Source organism: Electrophorus electricus, chromosome 1, assembly GCF_013358815.1.
Source record: "Electrophorus electricus isolate fEleEle1 chromosome 1, fEleEle1.pri, whole genome shotgun sequence".
In the NCBI taxonomy this organism is placed as follows: Eukaryota; Metazoa; Chordata; class Actinopteri; order Gymnotiformes; family Gymnotidae; genus Electrophorus; species Electrophorus electricus.
In genome coordinates this window covers 25,843,515-25,861,060 of record NC_049535.1, presented here as the reverse complement: position 1 = coordinate 25,861,060, position 17,546 = coordinate 25,843,515, and the positions used below count along the sequence as shown (strand labels likewise).

The following is a 17,546-nucleotide window of genomic DNA, read 5'->3' as shown; positions in this document are numbered from 1 at the left end:
CACTTTATCTATGCGCGAAAGACAGCCCCGAACATGCCGATAACGCACGTTGTGAGCAAAAAACGGGTGCTGTCCACTGATAAGAAGGCCGGTTACTGAAACTCCACCAGTAAAACCTTTTCGGTAATTACCTATATCGTTTTTTGAGTCTCCTCGTGTTGTCACTCGTTCACTTGAACCGTGCTTTTTTTTCAAATTGCAGGCTACTAAATGTGTGCCTTACACATCTCTTTAATAAACTGGTTACACAGTGGACTACGCTCGAAAAATAAACTGAGCGTACAACGCAAAACACTCGTAATGCGAAGCCATGTCATCCAATAACAAAACGAGTTGTAACTGCTGACATCAATAAACTTATATTCGACGTTAAGCCCTTCCCACAGACAACGTCGGCAATTAAGCGACTTCTTGTCATCTAGTCTCGGCATTAAGAAAAAAAAAGAGTAAACAATTTCCACGCTCGTAATGTGCTTATCTGGTGTGATGCACGCGTAATAGTGGCGCGCTATCCACGGTATCTGGACAGCAAGCTGTACTAGGCACAACAACTCTAACGGGGAACGTTGGCTGCTGGAAGCATAGTTATGCGGATTAACAAAAAGCGGCATTGTTTTTGTGTTTTGGGAAGACCAAACAATGTCCAACGAGAAGATAAACATATTGATCGTTTATATACTTTGCTTGGCTTCGGTTGCGAACGCAGGGCAAACCTTTGAAAGCAAAGGTAGGGCGAATTCCTTTTTAAAATAAAAAACCAAAACAAGCAAAACAAAACTTCACCTGTTTGCAACAGAATGCTCTCGTGGCTAACTGCAAAATTGCCTTAACATAATTGATTGTATTTTAGATTTTATGTAACTAATATGTAACATACATTTTAGATATTAATTTGGGTTCTCGGAATATTTTGTTAATTTTGTGCTTCCGGGAATAAATTACATTTACCATTATACATTAATACGCTACAGACATGGAACACATTGGGTTAATATAGCACACGTGCGTCATCCTCTCCCGCAACTTGTGCTTATGTGAGTTCAGTAGCTCGTAAAGCTTATAGCAAAATAATTCAGAATGTAATTGTTCACCTGTTTGAGCAAAAACAGTAATGATGTAAATAAAACCTCATTACTCAACAGTATCTCAACTGCAGCGTGATGAGCCAGAGAACATTAAATGCTTTTCTGAGAGAATGAGGGACTTAACCTGCTTCTGGGAGGAAAAGGAGCAGAGAAATGGTTCTTCTGATCAGTACACATTTACCTATACCTACCAATACCAGTAAGTAATTCTTTATATAAGGGTCCATAGCATGTACCAAAGTGTCAAGTTGAACCCTTGTAATTAGTTCTTCTCCTTGTTTAGGAATGAAAACAGCAGTGTGTGTGCCATATCTGAACTGCCTATGCTGGGAGCTAGTGGTAGGAAACTGTTTGTCTGCAGGCTGACCCGGATCGAGTTCTTTGTGACTCTCCACCTGTGTGTGTTTCATGGGGGGCGGAAACTCTACAATCGCAGTCTCCTCATTGACCATGTCTGTGAGTCCACAGAGCTTTGAGCACTGCTTGTTTTCACAGCAGAGCCAGTGCTATCACAAGACCCCAAAGTGACCTTGACACAAACTTGTCCTCTTTGGTGGCACTCTTGTCTAATACAGAATTTGGATCCCTTGGTACTGATGTGCTTTCTCTCTTCCTCAGTCCTGTTGGATCCTCCTGCTAACCTCTCTGTAGTGAGCACAGGGAAACTAGGGCAGCTCAATGTGAGCTGGTTGCCTCCTGCCCTCAAGTACATGGATGACAGTATGATGTACGAGGTCAGATATGTGGTGGAAGGGAGCGCCAGAAAGACGGTACACATGCAGAGTCACATTTTCAACATCTCACACTAAAAACACATTGCTGAATTACAATTAGGTGGACTCCGATGAGCAAAGCATGTTTTAGCAGATTTGTAAGACCTGGAAAGCCTGATCCCAAATAATAATGGCCCATCTGAAAACATAGAGATACAGTAATAGCTTAGTGGCTTGGTGTTTCGCTCTATGAACTGTGCTGGGGCCAGAGAGACCGGAGAGGTTGACTTGGTGCTGGGGGTCCACTTAGGCTCAGTGGACCTTTCTCTAATGACGACTGCAGTTCTGGCTTTAAAACAAGGCACTTAAGACCTTGTTCTTGTCAAGGTTCAGAAACCTTTTAAGCAACTAAATAATGTACAGAAAGGTTTATCTAAAGCTGTCCAGAACTAGAACCTTACAGTTGCTGAGCAGATATATGATTTGCTTTAATACACCCATGCAGGAACCATGAAGGTTGATTGTAATTTAGGAATCAGTGAAATAACATTGGTGGCTTTTTTGTAATCCTGTTTATTTCCTCCTAGCACTTACATTTTTTTGTGTGTTTTGTCCATTTTACTCACTTGGTTTCTGTCTAGATGCTGGTGTTCACAGGGTTTGCTCATGCCACGTTTTAATGGATTTCATATTGTTGGCCTCTCTTGGTTATTGTCGGAAGCATTTCAAAGAGCAATCTGGTGAAAACAGACAATTTTGTTAAGTTTGTGAGTTCTATAAAAAAAGGTTAATGTAATTGACGAGAGCTTTTAGTTGCTCCAGGGGTGTTAGAATATGGATTCATCTTCATGTTCATGTAACCCCAAAAAACAAACACAGACACACACAGTCCTTACAACATGCTGTTAGATAAGTTATGTCAACTGTGACTCACTGATTTTCATGATCTTTGCTTCTCTAGTTTAAGAAACACAAACACTTAAAACTTAAAGCCATTTTTGTGTTGACTTTGAATGTACATGGAATTGTATATCAGTGCAGTTTTTTGCTCTGCATTTCAGGAAGTGGTGATGGGGAACACAAGGCTGACCCTGCGTGGCCTTCAACCAAGCAGCAAATATGAAGTTCAGGTCCGAGTAAAACCTGACGGCATCACATATAATGGTTACTGGAGTGCTTGGTCTGACCCTGAGTTTGGGACTACTGTACCAATTGGTATGTTTTTCAAAACTAATTGATCTTGATAATTATTCACCATATGACCAAATCCAAGACTACATACCTTTCATCACATAAATGACATACCAATAGCTACCTGATTTACTATACAGAAATGTACGATAATAATTCAGATGACTAATTGTGCAGTTCTGATATGATGACCCTTTTGACTGGAAGATTTCTGAGTGTTGCATATTTATAATTTTCCACTGCACTTAGTATGCTTTTAGACAAATGGTGTCCACAGTCTTCTGTTTCTTCTAAACAGATATGGATCCCCTGATTGTGGCATTAGTTCTCATCATCACCTTAATCCTTATGGTGCTGTCACTCACTGTGCTTCTGTCCTATCACAAGTCAGTAACACATGTAATACCCAACATCACACACAAACATATATGGTACATAAAATTCATATTAGCTTCATATTTTTATAGTAGAAGTAATTATACCATTTCTACCATACAGACCTATTTACACTCCCTGTGCATTTGAATTATATTCCAGTATAAGACTTTGTGTGTTTACATAGCCGGATGTCTGATAGAATGTGCATATTAATCATTACAGATTCCTGTTAAAAAAAGTATGGCCTGATATCCCTTCACCTGAGCACAAGTTCCAAGGTCTCTTCACTGTCTACAAAGGAGACTTCCAGGTACAGCCAGTTTTGTGCAGTAATATTAACATTTTGTTCTTTGTAAAATGGTTTTCTGTTTAGGTAAGTAAGTAAAGTGTTATTTGTCTATGCAAATCTGTTTCTCAAGTGCTATGAACAGCTATACTATACATGAAAAACAAACTTGGAGCAACAACTTGGTGAAAGGATACAAGTCAGTAAAATATCCACTGCCTGGCCAAAAAAAAGGTCACGCACTCATAATATTTTGTTGGACAGCTTTGATTACGGCACGCATTCGCTGTGGCATGGTTTCCACAAGCTTCTACAATGTCACAACATTTATTTCTGTCCAGAGTTGCATGAATTCCACCCCCCACCCCCCCAAGATCTTGTATTGATAATGGAAGATTTGGACCACTGCACAGTCTTGTTCAGCATATCCCAAAGATTCTCAATGGGATTCAGGTCTGGACTCTGTGGTGGCCAATCCATGTGTGAAAATGATGTCTCACGCTCCCTGAACCACTCTTTCACAATTTGAGCCTGATGAATCCTGGTATTGTCATCTTGGAATCTACCCGTGCCATCAAGGAAGAAAAAATTCAATGATGGAATAACCTGGTTGTTCAATATATTCGGGCAGCTGACCTCATTCTTTGGGCACATAACGTTGCTGAACCTAGACCTGACCAACTGCAACAACCCCAGATCATAGCACTGCCCCCACAGGCTTGTATGGTAGGCACTAGGCATGATGGGTGCATCACTTCAGCCGCCTCTCTTCTTACTCTGATGCGCCCATCACTCTGGAACAGGGTAAATCTGGACTCATCAGACTGCATGACCTTCTTCCATTGCTCCAGAGTCCAATCTTTATGTTCCCTAGCAAATTGAAGTTTTTGCCAGGTAGCCTCACTGACAAGTGGTTTTCTTAAGGCTACGCAACTGTTTAGTCCCAATCCGTTGAGTTGCCTTGGCATTGTGCATGTGGAAATGCTCTAACTTTCACTATCAAACATATCCCTGAGTTCTACTGTTGTTTTTCTACGATTTGATTTCACCACACGTTTAAGTGATCGCCGATCATGATCATTCAAAATTTTTTTGCCAACCACATTCCTTCCTCGAAGATGATGTTTCCCCACTGTCCTTCCACTTTTTAATAATGCATTGGACAGTTCTTAATCTCCTTAGATGTTTTCTCTGCTTGATGCATGCAAATAGTTTGACCCTTCTGAAACAAATTAACATCTTTTCCATGACCATAGGATGTGTCTTTTGACATGGTTGTTTAACAAATGAGAAGCTACTCACTGCATCAATTAGGGTTAAATAACTTGTTGCCAGCTGAAATGTAATCACCCATGCAGTAATTTTCCAATGGGAGGGTGGGTGTGTGTGGGTGTGTGTATGTGTATATATATTATTTATTTATATATATGTGTATATATGTGTGTATATGTTGTATGTATGTGTGTGTGTGTGTGTGTATGTATATGTGTATATATATATATATATATATATATATATATATATAAAGAAATTAATTAAATTTTCCTTCATTAATTTTCCTCTGTAGAAGTGGCTGGGCCACAGTAGTGGCAACAGCCGGGTAGTGCACGTGTACAATGAAGAGCTTCCATCTCCCCTAGAAGTTCTGTCTGAGGCCAGCGTGGCACCGCCTCTGCCAAGTCACAAAAATGCCCTGAGGCCAGCACCCACCACGAGAGTGGCTTCTTTCCTCAGAGAACAGCCAGAGGCCATGGAAGAGGTGGTCAATCAGCTGGACACAAGGGGCATCGACACATATTTGACAGACACATTGCAAGAACCTTCTCATGCCCACTGGTTGATGGAGCAGCTGAGGACTCTTCAGGAGCATCCAGAGGCCCTCACTCAGTCATTCCTTGAATCACAAGACACATATGTCACACTTAATCAGAATTCGCAACATCCCCGGGCAGAGGGAGAAGGGCGAGGGAATGACGCCCTGGACGAATTGCTGCCTCTGCAGGCCCTGTTTGCCAGCAGAGAAACCTCACTGTTGGCTGTCTCACATTCTGATCTCGGCTCCCTCCAGCAAAGCTCTGGGTCAGGAAGACTCTCTTTGCAGTCGAGCTTTGAGTATCCAAACCACACATGGGTGCCTAAAGGGCTGGAGTACACTTACATGGCTGTGGCTGACTCTGGTGTCTCCATGGACTACAGTCCAATGAGCTCCAGCAGGACAGTGAACATGAGCAAAGGCACCATCTATCCCAACGAGTACAAGAATGACATTCTTGGTCTCAGGCAGCCACTGTCTGGTCGACCAATACACTCTTGGCTCTGAACAAAAGCTTGTGTAGAACATTGAAAGGACAAAGACTTTTTTTAAAAAGTGCTCACACCAAACCATGCTGGAAAGGCATGTCTAGGAATGCCCTGTATGGACTTTTTGGACAGAACAGAATTTGGTGAAGTTTCTGAAATTCTGAACTGTTGAGTGGATAAGTGCTTACTGAAGGGATAACTGAAGTGGAAAATGAGTTCAAAGCCATAGATGGATAGATAGATAAACAAATACCTCTGGCAGCTGTTGAAGTTAAATAATACCTAATTCACATTCTGTACGGCACACCATATGTAACTAACCACCTTTTAAAAATATAGATTTTTAAATACATGTTTAAATATGTAAATTGTGGAAAGCTGATTAAATTTGCTTTCCCCATAAACCTTATTTTCAGCCTTATTTTGTTCTTGTTGTTTTGGTGTGTGTGTGTGTTTTGTTAGTCATCCTTCTTATTACAGAAGTTCCACTGTTGTAAAAACTGTAGATATTTTTCTTATCCTCTGTAAATATATGGAGATGTAACAATTATTTTGAAATGTAACTACCAAACTTTCAAAATTCTTTGCAGACACAATCAACAAGAGTATTTAATTGTGCATGTTTTGTCTCCTGTCTTCTATAAGTTAGGTCCAAGATCAGTTTGTTTTGCATCTTTATTGTTATTGTTATTGTACCAATGTAACCAAACTTCACAAATCTCCTTCAAATGCTGAGTGTGTCTCAAATTGACCCCGTGTTCCATACACAGTAACCTACAGAACTAAAGTGAACAGCCTCATGCACTACTTCCCATAGAAGTAAGCCACCTTATTGAGTTTAGAATGTACTTAAAAAGTGTTTACATTTGTTGTGAAAAATGTACATATGAAATGAAAGTTTGGAATGGTAAGCAATTTGGTAACTATCTTGAACGCAGTTTTAAGTGCTGGTTAGTTTGATTTTGATTTACAATGCAATCTGTTATACAATACATCAGTAAGGGCACACATGTTGTTCCTAACATCTCAATACATCCTCTTATTAGGGGACAAGTATATCCTACTGCTCTTGGATAATTCCTACAGTGGGGAACCCTATGAAATGGCCAAATCCTATTTACTTTATACAAGAGGGGGCCTACGAGTCAATTTGACACACACCAGCTTCAAGTCCTGCATCCTCTTCTCATCACATCTCAACACCTTTCTAAGAAACATAAATTTACTAAATAAATAGAAATCTCTGAATATCCAGTGTCCAGTCATCTGGCATGTTTTGCTGTCATTATTGCTTTTAATAAATAGGCTAATCTGTAATTGAAAAATTGTTAATACTGAAATCAAAAGTTTGGGGTTTTATGTGGCATATATTGGTTTTAATGTTCAGACAACTAATGTCTGATAAATCAGCATTTATAATGTCAAATATGGCACTGTTATTTATGTTTGTTCTTCAAAATATAAGCATTTCCTGCATTATCATTCTTAAAATGTGGAGTCTTTCTATTGCAATGAAAAACTAATTTTATCTCTATCATCTTGTTTGGTGTTTTAAATTATGCTTAAATGCTTCATGTTCAATTGAACTATTTTTTTAACAATTATTTACCAATCCTAGCAAGAAACTGACTGATTCCCAGTCTTTAACACGAAAGACAACCCATGTTTGTTGTTCCTTTTCCTAGTTCACTAATCAGTAGATTACAGGATACATGGTGAAGATGTGTTCAGAAAAAAATATTAGAAATCCCTTATTACATATCAAATTTTACATTTCAAAATAATACAGCTGATTATGAGATTGCCAAAATTATTTCACAGATAGCTGTAAATGCAGCTATTAAAATGCTACTAGTTCGTACAAATATCAGATCATTCTGTTTTGCACCTCATTCTGAAAAGTGCTGACTAATATGAAACATCACTTAATGCAGGAATAGTCAATACTTTAATAAAACCGACCTGTAGGATTCTGGAACACTGACTGGAAAACTGAGTGATTTGTAAGTGCAGTGCAATAAACTAATGTTTCAACATTACTGTCTTCATCAGAGATATGGTCAAAAGGAATCCTGAATCTAAACCATTTTGCATGTTTGCATGGCAAGTAAAAAAGGAAAGGTAAAGTCCAATTTATTGTCAGCTATAAATCCATCTTTTATGAAACAATTAATACTTTCATAAGAATACAATTGTATAAAATTAATTTTATATGAAAGTAATTTTAACAATCTGGAGTTGTTAATATTAAAAAAAGGTTTAACTCAATATGCTTTATTATTCCATGTAGATGCAAGGGGCATGGAGTTGGATTTTATTACACTGTTTATTGAAAACAATCATTTATTTAGAGACTCCTTCATAAACAAGAACAGAGGTTTTATTTCTTAACCTGAGGAGTTTAGACAGTACAAACAAACTACTCACACAAAGCAAATGAAAATATTCTTGACACTTTAAGCATTTTAAAATACAGAAGAAGGAAAAAAAACCCTTTGTGGTTAGTCATCTTTTGCTTCCAGAGAGGCTTGTTCCTGTAGTGTCTTCTCTTTGGTTGCAACATCTGGCCAGAACTCCAGCACTCCACTTGGCTGCATTGCTACATGCCATTTCAATGCCAGCCCTTCCTTTTCAATAGCATCCCCATCAACCTGCAGTCCTTGACCTGACAGACACAGCAGCCACTCATTCTGCCCCTCACCCCTCCACTCTTTCTCTGAGGTGCACCTCACCTGCAGATAGCGTCCCAGGACCGAAAGGAAGGGATCTGGGCCCAACACATCACCCCCACCTCTGCCTTCAATACCGGGCTGAACAGAGACGATGACCCGACACGGGGCCTGGCTCTCCACTCGGGCCTCCAGGTTCTGGGTGAGGAAAGCAGCTGTGTCATGCAGGAGGGCCATCACATGAGCTGCCATGCTCTGAGCCTCCTGCTGAGGTCTGCCCTGCAACTCGGGGCTGCACAAATACCGGTCCAAACCGTTCACAATGACCAAGGAAGGGATGGCGGCAGCCTGTCTGACCAGCTCGTGAAGGGAGGCTACATCCTCCAGCAGTTGCTCCAAAGTCTTGGGGTACACAAACCGGATTTTCTTTACGGAGAGAGCATATATCAGTAGTAACAAACTGTTAGAAGTGTACTTTCGGATTATACATTTTCCCTAAATAATGATGAAAGGCTAGGTTTACATAAAAGTGTACCCAGTGCATTTACATTCAAGTAACCTATGCCAACTCAGCTTTCCGCTGAAATAATGTTATGCCATCTGGCTTAGCTAACGCTAGCTAGTTAGTGTTAACTGTATTGAGATGTTTATTTCCCCTAAAACATGAAGACAGGGAGAAAGCGAAAACGAGTAACACAGACGGCCTGCTCTATTATGTTGCGATTAGCTAGCTAGCGTTAGGTATATTTCTTAGGACTACTACTACTTAGGACTTAGCCAGAACTGGACAATTTCAAATATTTTCTGCCGAACTCAAATTACCTTTAAACTTTCAGGCTTCAGATTCAGACCACTTGAGCCCTGAAGATTGCATGGAAGGCTCTGGATTTGATTTTGAGTGAAAAACATCACTCTGCTTCCTAATTCTGAAGCTGCTGTTACAGCTGTCAGGAACAACAGCGATCTGTTGATGTTTTCATCTCCAACGACCAAAATGCTGCTCTCAGTAGGAGACACCTTTAACGCTACATTAGTTGATACGTGCAGCTGTGAAGCAAACCGCTTAAAAACCACACTAAGGATGTCGACCATACCTATTAAATTCACAAGGCTCAGACAGAACTCTACAGTATATTCACAAAATACATAGATAAATTAGCTATGCACCATAGACATTTTATAAGTTTCTCTGTTGAAGAAAAACTAAGTTCGCTAGCGTTATCTAACTAGCTCATCACATAGCATAACAGTCGTATCTGTGAGCTCGCAACGCCCACAAAAAAATGATTCGTTGTTCAAAATGTAATTTCTTCATTTTTATTTGTCAATGTCAATGTGTCTATTCCAGTACACGTAACGATTATTTGTAGTTCTGTTAAGGTTTATTGTTATTTTAATATTCCCGTAAGTAATTAATATTCTGAGAGCTCAGGTAAAATCTGAAGAATGACAATGTATATGTCTAAAACGGAACATTGCATACTCTGGCAAAAATTCAGTTTCCTTTAAAGGCGCATTTGCAACTTCCCTTCAAATAAAATCCCTTTAAGAAGAACCACAACAACTCACAGCTGATATCAAAATGGCGACCTTGTATTCAGCAAAGACAGGTAATCTGGATTCGAAAGGGTCTGGGGAACAAATAAAAGCAATATTACGTCGATGTAGAGGTCGGCCTAGACTATCTGACTCAGACCGAGCTCAAAGACGACTTGAATCGCGGAAAAAGTACGATGTTCGACGAGTGTATCTCGGAGAATCGCACAAGGTTTGGAGTGACCTGCGCCGGCGAACTAGCTTGAGTGACGCTGGACTTGCTGAGTATTTAATCTTGTTGAATTCAACCTACGGCGAAAGATACCAGCAAAAATACGGCGCGTACGTGTACTCTTAACCCTCTTATCCAGTGCTTAACGTACAATATGTGTTTTGTTTATATATTTAGATGTATTGCTTGTTCAGTATAGTTACAACTCAATAATTTAGAAAAGCTAGTAATCATCATCCATTCAAACGTGTTACGGACATTCAGGCATGTCAGACCGAATTTAATTTTCACAATTTACTGCTGGCTGTGTCATTAACCATTATAACATAGTAATGTCCTCTGTTTTGATTGACAGGAAGAAGAACATTCCAGAAATGTGCAGGAATCAGAAAAAGGGTGAGTTGACACGCATTAAGTAGTTTCCTAGATTCATTCATGTTGAAATACTCTCAGTGAGCTAGCTAACTCAGTTCTACATCACACACTCAGTACTATGCTATGCCACTTCTAATGGTATGAAAATTAATGATGTAAGTGGTTACTTAACTGCAACAGCCTCACTCTCTTAACCTAACCTTTGCTGAGTTTGCTCTTTTATAAGACAAACTTTAAGACTAAAAGACTTTTTGAGACAAAGCCCAACATTACGTATACAGGAGTAACATGTTTGTGAAATTTTGAAAAGATGTTATACCATGTTTTCCATTTTTCCCTGTAGGGAAGAAGGTGTCCATTACTTCTTTGCAGAGCTTAGTGAGCTGGTACCAGGAGCATTGCCAGACATGTCCCCATGAGCCTGAACTGCGGGCAGTAGAACCAAGATTGGGTCTGTCCACGTCCGTACTCTGGCAATGCGAGGCCGAACATTCCTTTGTACAGCACATCTCTTGGCCTGCAGGGGGCATCAGTGAATCTGAGGTAGATGATGATGCTGGGGAAGAAGTTGAGAAGAAGAGGGCTGCTAAAACAGTGGCAACAGCTATAGACATCAGCACTAGGGCTGGTGAAAGAATACTCAACCAAAAGGAGCTGCCAGGTGCATTTCTTTCTTGAACCAAAGCTTATCTCAGAACCAAGCCTTCCATAAAGTACACCAAAACTTAACTTAAATTGTGTTCTTTATGCTAAGGTTAAGTGGAATGTTGTACTAAGCAATTATTCATGTGACCTGTTTCAAATTCCTATTTTAAATTGGATTTCATCCAAGCAAATAATATGACTTAAGATTTGTTTAAACAAGAATTTATTGCTTCCATCATTTATCTATGTGTGGCACATCAAATGTCTCTCATTGTTGAGATGTGGCAGATGAGTTGGAGAGTGCCACAGCACATGTGGAAGAAGTGTCGCATCAGATGTCCTCAACACCACTCGCTCAGCTGCCCGGGGCCCCAGAAGCTCACCACCTCCCTGTCACGTCCACACGCCCACTGAGGAACCAGACCATGTGGGAGGTAGAGGTTGACAGAGAGGCAGAGCTTACCATGCTCAAGGCTGAAAGTGGAACCCTGAGCCAGGAGGCAGTAGCAGATGGCTTCCCTGTGGAGGAAGTAGGTGACCTCAAGGCTGGAGCTGAAGGAGGGTGTGGGACTGTTCCAGAGGGTTACGAGTGTGTGGTGGTCACAGCGGCTTTGGCGGACAGGCTTGAAGGGGCGGATGGGGCCAGTCTCGTGAGTGGCTGTGAGGAAAGCGGAGCAGAAGTGCACTCGGGAGACGTGGCTCATACACCGATAGCAGTAGCCCCAGTACAGGAAGAGCTTTATGAGAGCCAGGCACTGCAGAGCATGGTGGGCCGCTGTGAGCTTCCAGATCAGCGTGCCACACTGGAAGGATCTCAGGTAGGTCGCACAGTGCAGCTGGATTAAACTATGTCACTATCAAACTATACAAACAGAGTTTGCCCACACATTAATTACTGAGATGGGACTGGGGCTACTTACCTTTCCCAAAGATAATATCTTGAATAAGGCTAGATGCCACCAGAATATAAATAGTTGGTTGCAGAGCTTTGTGTCCCAGAAGCATCAGGGCACAGGAGTTACTGTTAGCTGCTAGAGCAAATATCACCTTAGTTGCTACCATCTATGGATGATCAGATTAGAAATATTGCTCCCTCTCTTACTCTTACTTCTACTGCCCATTCCAGCTGATCATAATCACAGGTCCCAGTTATGAAGCTCTAACATCTGAAGGCATTCAGCTCAACATGGGGGGTGGAGATGTGGAAGAAGTCACATGCACAGTCATTGAGGGTGTGGCTTATAATCAGATGTGTCAACCAGGGACAGTTCTCCGGAGCAGCATCCCAGAGACAGATGCCATGACAGGTGTGAGAGAAATAAACATTACATTATTCATTATAAAGGCAGCAAATCAAACTTTTGAGAGGTTTTGTGAAGTTCAAGACTAATACTATAGTTCAGTAGTTTAACGCAATATGCACTTCCAAATTGAGGTCTGCATAAACTGCCACAAACATCTAAATACCTTTTAGAACCTGTTTGAAATGTATCACTCACAAAGTGCACTCATTATATTTTAAATGTAAAAGTAAGCACTGCAATTCATTGGATGTTATTAAATTGTTGTTATTGTTGTAGTAGTACTACTACTACTAGTAGTAGTAGTAGTAGTAGTAGTAGTAGTAGTATTATAAATGGTTGTGCTATGCTGTTTCCAGACCTGAGTGAAAAGCAGTTGTTGGAGTCCAGTGAGGAATCACACAACCAGAGAGCTCTGCAGCGTGTGCTTAACAGGTGCGTGATGTATAAATGAACATCTGGAGCAAGGCGGATGTGTAATGACAGTGTGACTTCTGATTCACTGCCTTCAATCCCACAATGGTTTATTTTGGAATTTCCTTACTCTTAAGGTTGGTGATCTGAAGTAGCAAGCTTCACTGAAGGCAATAATTTCAAGCTGAATAAGATCCCCTCCAAAAAAAGTGTGTACGTTATGTGGTCACGCACTCCAGGTCTAAGAGAAGCCGTAGAGGTCCAGTCATTGAGGCTGATGGCATGCTGAAGATGTTCCACTGTCCTTACGAGGGTTGCAGCCAGGTGTATGTGGCTATCAGCAGCTTCCAGGTGAGAGGCACTTGCACTCCCTGACTAATACATCTGTAAGATGATGCAGCATGAAACTGGAAGTTGCGTTATCTGCATGAAATCGACAAAAGCATGGCTTACAAAAAAGCGAATATCATCACTTCAAACATTAATACACTTACTGGTCATCCCATTAGAACTGCCTTGTAGATGTGCAGAGACCGTACCAGATGTGTAGTTTATCCAGGAGTTCCCAAACATTTTTTCTTGGGGGCCCAAAGTCTGTTATGGGCTGATGGCCACTAAAACATTGTAATATACAGATAAACACATCAAAAACATGTAGATTGCAAAATCCTACTGAATGCAGGGCTTAAAGATTGATAATTGCAAAATGATATTTGATATATTTGAGTTTATGTAGGACGCCTGATTTTGGACATATTAGAAATTTCAGTACACTGTCGACTGTAAAAACATAGCAGGGTCTGATAAACTACCAGTTCAGAGTCCACAACCATGCCACTATGACATCAGTGTTGATGCTGTATTGAGAATGGCCCATCACCCACATAATATACAGTCAGCTATTTTCCTGTGGCTAGATTCTGACCAGTAATTTATAGGGTGGAGATAAGCGGATGAATTGTGAGTGACAACAGATGGTTTGCAGTAAGTAGCTGTAGTGTGCATACAAGGTGAGAGTGAGTGTGTTTTGTTTGTAACTACTGTATTTTTGGCTTCCTGGTGTTCATGTGGATTCCAAAAAGAATAGGAACTAATGTGATTGTGGACTGGAATAGAAAAGTCATTTATCAGTTTTGGGGCTATTAGCCATCCTTTTTAATTGCTGCATAACGTTTAATATTTTCTACTGTTTCTTATTCTAAGCATTACTTTGACCCCTCAGTTTTGGGATTTGCCAAGTTTCCATTGAAAATCTTTTGGATTAAAGACTTTAAAAAGTCTAAATATTGCTGAATTTGAATGTGATTTCATTCTGTACTTACAAGAGGTCTAATTCCCTCCCCAAACATCTTTATCTGTCACTGTGGTGTGTGTTCTAAAAACCTTTTTGCTGTCCTGTTATGTCCTATGAATGTGTGAATTTCCTATGCTGCTCAAATTTACCAGGCAATCTTTACGCTGATTTAACTTCACTGAAATGCTCTGGCAGAGTAAGTGTGACCTCAGTAACTATGGACTTGAGTGTATGTATATACACATATACACACAACCATATACATTGTACATTGTGTATATAAACATAATATACATATATTGTACATACATTGTTAATATATTTTGTACATATATAGAATATATATATTTCTCTATGCACCCATTTTCTTTTTCCTCAGTTTGGACAGAGCACTCGCAACCATTTCACTGCGAGTTATACTGTGTATGACTATGTATGTGACAAATAAACCAAACTTGAAACTTGAAACTTATTAAACCCAAGTGAGATAATTTGCACATGAATGGGATATGTCTGCCTATTGTTTGAAACTGGTATCTGATTATCTTTGGTATTTTGAATAGGGCTGTGTCATCTGCTAACGTCGCCACAGAATGAGGAACACATACACGCCCCACCAATAATAGAAAACCGTCTTTTCTTTGCTAAGTGTAAATGGAGGTATAATGTTGGTCTGTTTCCTACAGAACCATGTGAACCTGGTGCATAGGAAAGGCAGAACAAAGGTCTGTCCACATCCAGGGTGCGGGAAGAAGTTCTACCTTTCCAACCATTTGCATCGCCATATGATCATTCACTCAGGTACACCAGCATTCTGTATGTATCCATGTGAATCAAAAATGTTTGGGGTTTTTTTTGAGTCATGCATGGGCAGTAAGCACATGATAATCCTTCTGAAGGAGCACTCTAACCTGAAAGTGTTAAATTGCTGAAAGCAAAAATGCAGCTCACTAGAATTGTTTTCTGGTCAGGAGTACGAGACTTCATATGTGAGACGTGTGGCAAGTCCTTCAAACGCAAGAACCATTTAGAGGTGCACAGACGCACTCACACAGGAGAGACGCCATTACAGTAAGTTTAATTTGCCTTTAATCTAAAGGCTGTGTATTTGTTTTGCACTCTACTGCAAGTCAGAAAGAATATATTTTTAATTGTTCTTGATTGATTCTGACCTGAGTCAGCACTGATCTTTCTCATAATGGCCAGACAAAGAGATCTGAAGTCAAATTCAGTATATTTTACCATTGTGGACAGATTGATTTGCATGATAACTTGTAAGGCCCTGTCTCCAGACAAATAAGTTTGAGATAAAGACTATATTTTGCTCTGGTCAAGATGACATTAAAGCCACAAATCTGATGTGTCTCTCTGAACTCCTGTGGGAAATGCTGGGTCCATCCCCGTAGGTGTGAGATCTGTGGCTACCAATGTCGGCAACGGGCATCACTCAACTGGCATATGAAGAAGCATACAACCGAGGCACAGTACAACTACACCTGCGAGCACTGTGGCAAGCGCTTCGAGAAGCTTGACAGCGTCAAATTCCATAAGCTCAAAAGCCACCCAGACAAACAAACTACTTGAGATGTATAGCAAGAGGTGCAGCAAGAAAACAGAAAAGAAATCATGAGGGCCTGTGTTGGCACCTGTTTTAATTAGGCTAGTGATCGGTGGTCAAAGTCCCCTGTTTTGGTACAGTGAATAACTCCACAAGGGTTGGAGATGAAGAAGTAAAAGGAAGAGAGGATGAAAGCATAAAGGAAGGACTTTAGAACCTGCGCTCAAAAGCAGTTAATGACCGTGAGAATTAAACCAAAGAGTTTGTCCATTTTGGACATATTTTGACTGCATGCTGTGCGGGACGCAGCCTCCATGGTTCAGCTCTGAGCTCTGTTTTTATTTCATTTTATATGGACATTTGCATTCTGTTTTGTATGCTGTTGTCCCACTCTGTAGCTCATATGACATTGCCTGTACCTTTGGGTTTCTGGGTGAAGGACAGCTCACCACTAAAGGACAGCCTGAAGATTAAAAAAAAAAAGATAGATGTCAAACCTGTTCTTAGCTGTTCTATAAGCACATTGATGATTGTTGCAGTGCAGTTTGTAAGAAATTTGATCATTTTAAAAGTTTTTTATGGTCTTTGTTTTTTTACTTCATCACATTTTATTTGAAATGAGAAAAATGAATGATGTTATGGTGCAGAATGCTTTAATTAGAGGGTATTTATGTATATATTTTGATTGAAACATATAAGGAATCTCAGTCCTTTTATTTATTTTTCCCTCAGGACAACAAATGAACAAATGACTGGTTGTTTCTTGGCCAGATGTGTGTTTTTACAGATCACACACAAGCAAGTGTGAGAGAGTTGATTCTGGATATTACATGTGGAGTCTCTGGCAGTTGTTCCTCAACATGAGAACCAAAGGCTTGTCAGTAGCATTAAAATGGGAGTTAATTTCATGAAATTGAGAAATTAGAGCAAGTCAACCAGAGAATTAGCAATTTACCAGAGAATTAGCAGTTTTCACATTAAGATATTGAAACATTTCCATGTTAAGAGCATCAAAATTGTGTGTGGTACATTGTTTAAAAAACAAAAACAAAACAACAAAAAAAAAACAAAATCAATGCAATATCGGATAACCTGGCAAACCACAGAAAACCAGTGCGTGACTGAAAAATATTTTCACTCATAAAGAAAGACTCGGATCAAGAACACTATCTGGGATATAGGGTTAGAGGTGTGGAAGATACCCATTTAGAGAAAGGTATAAGATGCCAACTGCTAGAAAAAGCCTGTGAATGCTGACAATGGTCTGAAGTGTGCTACTACAGTTGCAAATGTAAATATTCAACCCCCCCCCCCCCCCCCCCCCCCTCCCTTAAAATATATTTGGTGGTGTGTCCAGAATTGAATGAAAATATACAACAATACATCTTGGAATAATCTTTCTGACACCACTCTTGTAGAATCCTTTCCCATTCTTATGTGCAAAAGCTTCTGGCTCATTGAGGTTTCTGTGATGAACTGCTTTATTTATATCCCGCTAAAGATATAAATCTGGAGACTGAGATATACATTCCAGGACAGATTCCTTAACTAAGTTTGATTGACCTGGA

The 17,546-nt window shown here is 40.1% G+C and overlaps 3 protein-coding genes across 4 annotated transcripts; 2 read left to right on the top strand and 1 right to left on the bottom strand.

Moving 5' to 3' along the window:
* The first annotated feature begins 491 nt into the window (after nt 1-491).
* Nucleotides 492-6,723, top strand: epor (erythropoietin receptor). Its single transcript, XM_027006644.2, has 8 exons — nt 492-727; nt 1,143-1,284; nt 1,369-1,541; nt 1,704-1,855; nt 2,860-3,013; nt 3,288-3,375; nt 3,590-3,677; nt 5,221-6,723. The coding sequence occupies exons 1-8, from the start codon at nt 640-642 to the stop codon at nt 5,971-5,973; spliced, it is 1,638 nt and encodes a 545-aa protein (XP_026862445.2). The 5' UTR covers nt 492-639; the 3' UTR covers nt 5,974-6,723.
* A 1,489-nt stretch (nt 6,724-8,212) lies between these two features.
* Nucleotides 8,213-9,887, bottom strand: swsap1 (SWIM-type zinc finger 7 associated protein 1). Its single transcript, XM_027006611.2, has 2 exons — nt 9,446-9,887; nt 8,213-9,049 (listed from the first exon to the last, which is right to left on the bottom strand). Exons 1-2 carry the CDS (start codon nt 9,713-9,715, stop codon nt 8,456-8,458), a joined length of 864 nt encoding a protein of 287 aa, XP_026862412.2. The 5' UTR covers nt 9,716-9,887; the 3' UTR covers nt 8,213-8,455.
* Nucleotides 9,888-10,200: 313 nt separating this feature from the next.
* Nucleotides 10,201-17,269, top strand: znf653 (zinc finger protein 653). 2 transcript variants are annotated; one of them, XM_027006614.2, is made up of 10 exons: nt 10,201-10,501; nt 10,747-10,787; nt 11,110-11,427; nt 11,691-12,229; nt 12,538-12,718; nt 13,072-13,147; nt 13,366-13,477; nt 15,107-15,221; nt 15,392-15,491; nt 15,827-17,269. In XM_027006614.2, exons 1-10 carry the CDS (start codon nt 10,206-10,208, stop codon nt 16,002-16,004), a joined length of 1,956 nt encoding a protein of 651 aa, XP_026862415.2. In that variant the 5' UTR covers nt 10,201-10,205; the 3' UTR covers nt 16,005-17,269. The 2 variants fall into 2 exon arrangements, with proteins under 2 accessions (XP_026862415.2, XP_026862416.2); XM_027006615.2 differs by having other exon boundaries at nt 10,206-10,233; nt 10,751-10,787.
* Nucleotides 17,270-17,546: the final 277 nt, after the last annotated feature.

Coding starts and splice junctions, on each gene's coding strand:
- epor (XM_027006644.2), top strand. CDS start 640: ATGTCCAACGAGAAGATAAACATATTGATCGTTTATATACTTTGCTTG. Junction 1,856..2,859: donor AAGGGAGCGCCAGAAAGACG/GTACACATGCAG, acceptor TCTGCATTTCAG/GAAGTGGTGATGGGGAACAC. Junction 3,014..3,287: donor TGGGACTACTGTACCAATTG/GTATGTTTTTCA, acceptor TCTTCTAAACAG/ATATGGATCCCCTGATTGTG.
- swsap1 (XM_027006611.2), bottom strand. CDS start 9,715: ATGGTCGACATCCTTAGTGTGGTTTTTAAGCGGTTTGCTTCACAGCTG. Junction 9,050..9,445: donor TGAAGCCTGAAAGTTTAAAG/GTAATTTGAGTT, acceptor CTCTCCGTAAAG/AAAATCCGGTTTGTGTACCC.
- znf653 (XM_027006614.2), top strand. CDS start 10,206: ATGGCGACCTTGTATTCAGCAAAGACAGGTAATCTGGATTCGAAAGGG. Junction 12,230..12,537: donor CCACACTGGAAGGATCTCAG/GTAGGTCGCACA, acceptor TGCCCATTCCAG/CTGATCATAATCACAGGTCC. Junction 12,719..13,071: donor AGAGACAGATGCCATGACAG/GTGTGAGAGAAA, acceptor TGCTGTTTCCAG/ACCTGAGTGAAAAGCAGTTG.